Source organism: Camelina sativa, chromosome 20, assembly GCF_000633955.1.
Source record: "Camelina sativa cultivar DH55 chromosome 20, Cs, whole genome shotgun sequence".
NCBI classification, from domain to species: Eukaryota; Viridiplantae; Streptophyta; class Magnoliopsida; order Brassicales; family Brassicaceae; genus Camelina; species Camelina sativa.
In genome coordinates, this window is record NC_025704.1 from 5,481,873 (window position 1) to 5,491,540 (window position 9,668).

A 9,668-nucleotide genomic window follows, 5' to 3' on the forward strand; every position below is an offset into this window, starting at 1 on the left:
AAAAAAAAAAAAAAAAAAAAAGTTATGATAAATATTAATTCGTTAATAAACTGTAGTAATGTTAGAACATTATATAGTCAATAATTACCAAACAAGTCTTAACAACAATAATTATGAATCAAGTAGTTTTGGTCCAGTGGTAGAGGGAGAAAAGTCCTATCACCTGGATTGGATTCGAATAGCATTGGCCACAAGAGTTGTCGCATATTTTCAAGCTAGTTTACTTAAAAAACGTGAAAATGAAATGGAATTCTACTATTATCCGAAATCAATTTTTTTTTCCAAAAGAACGTTTCACCACCAATTAAAAAAATGATCGATAACGTTTGTTGCATCATTTGAAGTAGTTCGCCCACATGGACAATTCATACAATAGAGTTAGAGAACTAATCTTTTGTATCCAACCCCATTAGAAAAGAAAAAAACATTAAAGAAGATAACATTTTTATCTGTCGTAAACGTTTTTTGAATTTGGTTTAACCGTAAAACCCACCGCCTGAACCGCCACCACCACCGTAGACATTTGGCGGGTCAAGAATAGGCGCCGAGGCAGACACTCCATTATGGTTGTTGGCTGCACCACCTAAATGCAAATCCGACATATTAGGAAAACCTTCTTTGGGTTCAAGCCCTTGATCATACAAGAATCCTTTAAAGACATGGCCACCGATTTTCACTACCGCTTGATAAGCGTACTCGTCATCACCATCCTCCACTGCCGTTACTCGCACACACTTGAACACTGCCGGGGCTCTAATCTGCCCGGGCCATGCTTCCCTTGACCCTCCTCCGTCTTGCATACATAAAACATAATTTATGCATCATTATCACCATATCAATCAATCTACATGAACTTAACCAAGATACCGATAAATATGATCTGAACTTAACCAAGATAAGTAGATAACGGAATCTAAACCTGACTAAAATTCGAAATGGTTAAAACGATCTTATATATATTTCCATAGCCAAAACCAAACCTAAAGCGGAAAAAAAGGACTGATCATAACTTCAAAATTTCTGAAAATTATTGATAAAATTCTTAAACCAAAACCATAACAATATTAGTATGTTTTATCATGGTTAGTGTCACCTCAAATTACAAAACTACATACACCGTATCATTAATCGTCAAGAATGGCTATTAGTGTTATATGCATGTATTGTATATACATACATAAAATAATGTAGGTTTATATACTAATGATGAGAATGTAATACTACCTTGTCGGCTGGAACTGGTCTCGAAACTTCGAGGAGGCGTGTTAGAAGTTGAAGTATGAGAAGTAGCTTGTTGTTGTTGTTGTTGTTGTTGAGACCCTACGATCCTCGGCTTCTTCGTCCCGGAAGATGTAGAGAGAGACGATCCAGCGGTTGGATTAGCGCCGGAAGGCATGACCTGCCTCTCTCTCCGCCTAGCCGCAGAGACCCACGTGCTCTTCACGTGAGTAGAACAATCAAAGCCACGGCTCTTGCAGCAAGTCCTGCACCGCCTCTGCTTACACTCTTTCTTCGCTTGGTTTCCACAGTCTTGACACGTGGCGGTTCCCGATGCGCCTGAGCCAGACCCCGAGTTGTTGTTCGAGCTCGTTCCTACCGCAGTCTGGTTACTAGTACTCTTGAAGTGAAGATACTGCGTTTCGTGGTTGTTGTTGTTGTTGTTCTGCCATCTCCGGTTGTTTCCAAGGAAGTTAATGTCGGTGTCTTCCACGTTTTGCTGCTGAGGCGGACCCGCCGTGAGGAGAGGAACCACACCGACGCCAAGCGCCGCCGCTTCAGGTCCAGATATAACTCCAGCGTTTTGGTGGTGGTGGTACGCCGGAGCAACAAGGAAAACATCTCTCAGACCGACCATACCCATATCCGTCGCCGCCGCCGCCGACGAATGTAAGCCATAACGGACAGAAGATCTGGGATGCCATGAAGGAACGCCGGCGGCGGCGGAAGCTGAGCCTAAACCGCCGTGGACTACGGCGGGACCAGCATTGAAACCAAGAGATAGTTCCTCAGTGGCAAGAGAAGTTGTAGTCGTGGTCGCCGCCGCCCAGTCGGTGAAGGCACCGGAATCTGACGTTGGTAGATTATGCCTCCTCGTTGTAGCCACAGCTGATTTAAACCAAAACCCTAATCCCACAAATTAATTATTATATAAAACAAAAAACAAAAATCAGAGCACACAGCTCCAGTTAATGTACACACAACTCATATAAATCTACACAAATATGAGATAGATAGAGAAAGAAGAAGATGGGATCCTTTTTGGCTATAAAACCAAAAACAAATCCAAAATAGATTCTTCGAAATCTACTGTCACTATCTTTCTTTGTCTGAGGCTCACAGAGATATGAAAAAGAACACTGCGACTCTTTTTTCTTCTCTCTCTCTCTAAAAAAAGAACTGTGTTAGTTGCGGTCTGAATTTTGTTGCTTCTAATCTTGGGTTTACTTGTGGATCTTTCTTACCTCTCTCTCCTTTAAAAAAACAACAGTGGTCAGTGGTGTGTATGTATGTTTTGGTTTTCCTTTTTTCTTGTTCTAGATTGTTTCGTCTTGTTCCTGTCTCTCTCTCTCTCTCTCTCTCTAATAATCATATCATAGTAGACAACTGCAGAAAGATAGAGAGCCAAGTGAAACTTTTTTTTTTTCTTCGGGTTTATTTATTATTATTTATGTTTTTAATAATAATAACTCAAAGAAATGGCACATGATACCTTCTTCCTTTGCTTTTGTATTTTTTAGCTCAATTTTAAATAATTTAATTTATTTTCTATCAATCTTTTTTTTTTATTAGATGACGAAGTTCATCACCAGCGCTCGTGCGCGTGGCTCCACTTGCCGCTGAAGAGACGATCCTGGCTTTTGTTTCATCCAGAACCGGCTACACCGGTTAAGTCTCTTAGGTCCATGGTTCGGTACATTACGCGTTTCTACTAAGTTAAAACTGGATTGAAACTAGGATTCTGTTTTATGTTTGTATATAAAACTCAACATATATGATTATGAAATAAGAAATTCAGATTTCGTGGTCCATGACTAAATACTACTATTGTCATCGTATCTTACACCACACACATTTTGCTCTTATCTTACCGACAAAACCGAGACGAAAAAGAATAAACAGAACCATTATATACGGGTGATATAGCATTTTTGTATTAGTCCTTCCGACACTGTTGGATTGCTTACCGTCCATACATTACAAGTTTACAACTAAGAAGAAGAAGAAAAAGAAAAAAAAGGACTACTTTTAATGGTCCACATAAATGTGAAATGCTTTGCAGACCAAACAAAAAGACCAACGAAAAATCCAAAATGTGGTTTACAGATATTACAATAAATGTTTTGAGTAAATAAAATTTAACATATATGAAGGAAACTTCGTTGTTTGATTTTACTATCACACACGTTGAGATATATATATCTTGGACTTTCTTAATTTACACAACCGCCAAAGATTGCTTCCAAAGATATCTCGATTTAATTTTCAGACAAAAAAGTATATAGTATAAGCTACATATACAAAAACCTTTTTCCACTTTTCAACGATAGTTTGACAAAGAATGGTACTGCGTGTCAGAGCTTGCCTGGGTCGAGCCTTTGAAGTTTGTTTATTTGGTTTACTAGTAGTAACCAGGGTAATTCAAGACCTTGGAACACAAAAAATTTATGTGAATGAGCTATCGTTTCTCTACGCAACACTATACATGCTTGATAGCTTCTGGATGGGAAACCACATTTTTATATGCATTCAGCTTGGTTCACGCAATCAAAATCAAGGCCATGTAAGATAAAAAGGACATACCCGTAACCCGTTAGAGACATGAATGATATAATAGCAAATTTAAATTAAATGTATAGAATCAAGTAACGTTGTTTGCTAAAAAAAAAAAAGAAGAATCAAGCAACGTTAACCTTGATACAAATTGAACATAACAAGTCTCACCTGTGAATTACTTCCCAGTTCCCATGCTATACATATTTTAGTTTATAAAAAAAATAGTATAACAAATGTAAGTCCCAAACTAGTTTTCTAATAATGAGGAAATCTGAATTCTATTAGTAGTATAATTCAGTTTTACCCAAAATCATTCAGATTAAATCTTGTTAAGTCTTTTATATCCGTATTTTTTTACGTAGGCTTAATTGCAATTAAGAAACGAAGGAGCTTTTCATGTTTCTATCTATGAAAAAAGCTTTTGAGGAGAATAATTAGTTTGAGCAATGCACGTGAAAGAAACCTTTCAATAAAATGTTCGTCGGCTCATCCCCACCCACGCTTTGCGGCCGTCGAATCATTGCTTTTCTTTTTAAGGTCTTTTTTGATAAACTTTTGTTTGGAGATCTTTGTGCTAAATATATGCAAACCCACCATTCTAAATCATTATGGGGTGTTCTCATGGCCACTATAAACGTTTTTAAGTGACCTATATTTAATATTCTTTCGGTTTTCAACATATGGTCTACCCTCCAATTATATAATATCCAAGTATTTTGATATCCATATAAGTTTTCTTTCTCGATCTTAGTCGTTTTGCTCAAAGATTTGGAATTAACTTTTGAATGGGAGATCAAGGCGGGGGGAGTGGTAACATTTCCAAAGGAAACGACGACGATTTTAGGGAAGTACAAAAAAAAAGTGTTTAAACATTCTCAAAAAGAAATAAAACTAGAAAACAAAAATAAAAGCAATGTAGCAGACCAGTAGATTTATGACAAAGCAAAAGAAAAGGAGCAGAAGGCACGGGGCTCGAGAGAAGAAAATGTTCGCAATAACAATAATGGAAGCGTCGAGACTTGTTGAGAGTTAGAAAGAGAGAGACAAAGACTAATGCTTCTTTGCCTAATCGGCGGAGGTGGCGTGCTGTCTCACTTCCCTCCGACATGCGTTGGCCCTACGCGCCTTATACCCCTCCCTTTTTTTCTTATTCAGAGGACCGGGTCCCAAATTGGCCGGTTCAATTTATCGGTTTATGCCGGATGCTTTTGGACGCTAGCAAACCATTGACTTTGATAGCTTGGTGGTGCTCAGTGCTCAGAGTAGGAGTCTACTTTAGTAACGTCACGTGTGTAATGTCATTTGAGATTAAACTTCTACTGTTAATAGTAAGTTCATCTGCGTTGTATTCTACTAGATCTAAGGTTTAAAGAACGAGAATGTAAATACATGTAGAAGATATGAGCATTTTCTTACGATAAAGTTGTTACATATAAAATGAATAATAATAAATATATATTGTGAAAAAGAAAATAGTAGTGATGGGCCAAGATCCATATTTTCTACTAAGATCCAAAACATTTCTGGATGGTTTAGGGATGCATAGGTGAATTTACATAGATTCCGTATTCGACAAATGTACCACACTCTTACGTACGCTTTTACATGGCTAAACCACCCTTTTCCATTCATTAATCATAGACTATGATGAATCATAGTCAATGTGCCTAATCCATCAAACAAGACATATGACCAGACTTCTTATAGCATTTCACTAAACTTTCAAAAATAAAGTACTCATTCCCTTACTCGGCCCACTACGTATGCACTTATGCAGATTGAATCTTAGACTGCCACTGGCCAAATTTGACACTTGATCACCAAATCTCCCTTATTGAAAGAAATCAACGGCTTTTTCAACCGATATACTTCAGAATTCGTTTTAGGCTGTAGTAATAAAATATACTTTATAAGTAAATAAAATTTGACTCGTAGAGCATATGAGATTGAATGATTCTTGTTTCTAACTTTTCTAAAGCAAGCACATGTCTGATCTACTAAACATCAATGTGTAGATTAATTGGTTAAACAATTTTAGAGGACATCGAAAAAATATACTTACAATGAGCAACAACGACCCTGAGTTCGAACTTCGAACAGCCTATTCAAACGTATATATTAAACCGCAATGACCACCCAGTCGTATGTTAATTAGGTGAAACTTAAAGGTACGCAAATTAAACGGAAGGCAACTACGGAGAACGAGGCGTTTCAGTTTGAAACCTCCCACGTACGTGTATATGTATCATTCCAGTAATCCAATCTAGGTTTTTTTTTGGGGGATATAGAAAATTTTTAAAGTTGAAAAGGTAGACATTATCATGCGGAGTTAATACGAAGAAAATGAAGAATAAGTCGTTTGTTCTCTTTTAAGACCATGACCATTAAACAAAGCCAATGACATGTGACAAAGAGTTAATTATAATAGTTGAACTTTCAAGGATGAACCATATATCAAATGTACATGTTGGAGTACCTAACAAAATTTATATATTACTTTGTAGAACTACTCCCAAAACATTCAATTTGTCAACTTGTTCATGCGAGACTAAATTGTTACCAAACGATACTAACTAACCAACTCTAATTAATTTACTTTTTAAATATCTTTTTACATTTTTTTCCAAAACAATATACAACGGACATAAGAATTATTTGGAGAGCCTATTACAATTCACTTTTTTTTTTTTTTTTTTTTAAAGCCAATCAATTCACTTCTTCTTGCTTCCAATTAAGACTGAAGAACCTTAGTGGAGAAACCCTAATCTTATGTTCGGATATCGTCTGCAAATTCGGTGACCACATGTGCTCCCTCGTTCCAACAAGCTGATCATATTGCTTCTTTAACTCGGGAGAATTACAAATCGAACTGCTTTCACCACAAGTTATTGCTTCTTCTTCTTCTCTGCTGTTTCTGTTTTTACACATACGACTAAGTATAAAATCCGGAGAAACTTTAATCAGAATCTTCCCGTTTGGTCCCTGAGAATATTCAAACGGTGGTGGACTCGACGGCGCCGTGAAATTCAACGGAGGAGTACTCGAGCGAACGTTTTCAAGATTAGAGTTGAAGATCGAGAGAGACGAAGTGGTTAAGACTCTGTATGCAAAACGTTCGATCGGCAAGACGAAGTAGGTTTGACCTGGGATGAGATAGTCGTCCATGGCTAAAGCTGGAACCTGACGACCAATATAGAAAGAATCTGCATGGCACACAATTTGATCAGGAAACTCAAACATGATTTCTCCAGCAACATGTTTCTTGAAGCCACATAGGGTTTTGGTTGATCCTTGCTCAAAGAAAACGAGCGTGACTATTCCTTGGCGTCTACGGATGATCGGAAAACAAGAATTGAGTAGAGATATGCTCATCATAATTCTCTGAGTTCGATCGAGAGATTTAATGTGTTTTTCAAGCAGATGCAAAAGTTGTGGATTGTCTTATTAATTAAGAGATGAAATAGTATATATAGAGGGATTAGTCTTTATGGTCTTTGTGTTTTGTTTGTAGTGGAAAAGGCAACTACGTGAAGGAGAGTTGACTTTTGAATGGTCAACGACTCCAGGGTTTGTTTTTTTGCATATGATAATCTGAAGTGGGCTCTTTGGTCAATCCTCTCGGCTTTTTGTTCATTTATTTGTTTTAATTGTCGGTCTAAAATTGCCATTTTTATAATATTATAATTGGAAATGTTACATAAAGTCGTAGAAGTAGCTGTTATACAATTAGAAGATCAAATCATTAGTTTTATTTTAGTAATTTATAAATTCTAATTACAACAACACGTTGAACCCGTGGCTGATTTCGTGACAACTATATACCAAATGACGAATTAGATAATGTAATGTTCCAGTCCAGATACAGACTCCCTTATTATCACTTTACAAGTTATCCCAATTTTTGAATGTGTTCGTTGTCCAACTTAACATCGCAAACATATGGGACATATATAACCACATCAACTAGACCTTTGAAATTCGACGATTCACATATAGTGGTCTATGGTCTTTGTCTATCTCTAATTTTAAAGGCGACGACGTAGACAACTTGAACGACGGTTAAACATCGGGGTTTTGAAATTACTGTAAACTTTCGTATACTACATAATTTTTTATTTTTCTTTCTTTCATTTCAAACCACATCCCCAAATTTGACTAGGAGGGGAAAACGTGAGAGAGCCTTTACCTTAAAATCTTGTTTTTGTTTTGTTTAGTTGTTTGATTTTGGGGGAAATAACAACCCTAGATATTGTATAAGATTCAAAATATATTTATGGTTGATTCTAAAAAAATGGGCCTCAATATAATGGGCACAAAAACTGTATACCCAAAAAGATGACGTAGGCTAAAATGTTTCAGTTCTATACCGAAGATACGGGCCTTATTCTAAACGCACACCAAACTTTTTTTTTTTCAGTAAAACTTCTATAAATTAATAATGTTGAGACTATAAAAATTTATTAATTTATAGAAATTTTAGTTTATTGATAAATTAATAATAATTATTTTATAGAGAAATTTTATTAATTTGGTAATAAATTCAAAAAATTAAAAATAAAATTTAACCGTTATAAACTAATATTTTTTCTAGAATCAATTATAATAAAAATAACAATTATCATGTTTTGAACATAACACTCAAAAATTCTGATATAATAAATATATTAGAATTAAACTCTAATAAAAATGAATGTGTGTATATATATATTGATAATTTTATATAATTATTAATTTATATTATTGATTAGATCATGTATTATTTATAAAGAATTTTCAAAAAAATATTATTTTATTATATTATCGAATTGTGACCAAAATTACACTGATCCAACTTAGGTACTGATAAATTTATTAATTTATATAAATTATTAATTTACTGAGTATTAATTAATGAAGGTTTTCCTGTATAACATAATACATTGTTCAAAAAAAGATAAAAATTAAGTATAAACCAGATTATAGGTGTTAACAAAATAAAAAACCCAGATTATATTGTTCAGCTAAGATTGTACGTGTTGGGTTCAAAAGGTTAATGTAATGCACCTAGGCCAGAATTTAATACTAGTATATTTGTCACATTGATGCCAGTGACAGACTCAATCCAACATCTTGGCAATTGAAGGTTTTTTTTTTCTAGTATCAAAATCATTTGTGATCAACAATAATCTTGTATTAAATATGAGTTAATATTAGCTTAACATATTTGGTTGAGATTTTCAAATAATTCTAGCGTTTGAATTTGTAATTCAGTTATCTCATCTGAAACTAACTTATAAGATTAAAATTTTGTGGTTATATATTTTAATATATTATATAATCTAATAGATCGTGGTGAAGTCAGCAATGGATTTGGCAGATCATCTACGTCACGAATTGACTTTGTACAAATAGCTTATGTGGAAAAGATTTCCATATTCTATGCTAATGGACTCTTGACATCCATGTACTGAGTCGTTAAACGAGCAACATCAATAAAGCCCAAGCTGAATATTGCGCGAAACAATGATCTAAATTAAAAATGAATTGATATTAACTTAATATATTTAGTTTGAGTTATTTTAATAAATTCTCACATTCAAATTTTTGATAAAACAGACCACTTTTAAAATATTTCTTTTTTTTATATGGCCCAAAACATATAAAGTAATATAATCCAAATTATACTGTTTATATCTAAGTTTTTTTTTAAAATTATACCATGTATAACTAACTAATTCAAAATTAGAATTATATGACATATATTTTTATACTATATTGGTGTATGGTGCAAAACATTATCTAGTAATGAATATGAATTTATACAAAACAGAAATTAAATTGTACTAATCTCTATAATAATAAAAACTGTTAGACCCCTAATGTTTAAAGCAAAAAAAAAAAAAAAAAAAAAAAAA

At 34.5% G+C, this 9,668-nt stretch overlaps 2 protein-coding genes across 2 annotated transcripts; both read right to left on the minus strand.

Moving 5' to 3' along the window:
• LOC104769473 (protein LATERAL ROOT PRIMORDIUM 1-like) lies at positions 259–2,580 on the minus strand. The gene is made up of 3 exons (XM_010493691.2): positions 2,463–2,580; positions 1,225–2,385; positions 259–793 (listed from the first exon to the last, which is right to left on the minus strand). Exons 2-3 carry the CDS (start codon positions 1,859–1,861, stop codon positions 477–479), a joined length of 954 nt encoding a protein of 317 aa, XP_010491993.1. The 5' UTR covers positions 1,862–2,385; positions 2,463–2,580; the 3' UTR covers positions 259–476.
• On the minus strand, positions 6,344–7,203 carry LOC104769474. The gene has a single exon (XM_010493692.2). It carries the CDS (start codon positions 7,147–7,149, stop codon positions 6,481–6,483), a length of 669 nt encoding a protein of 222 aa, XP_010491994.1. The 5' UTR covers positions 7,150–7,203; the 3' UTR covers positions 6,344–6,480.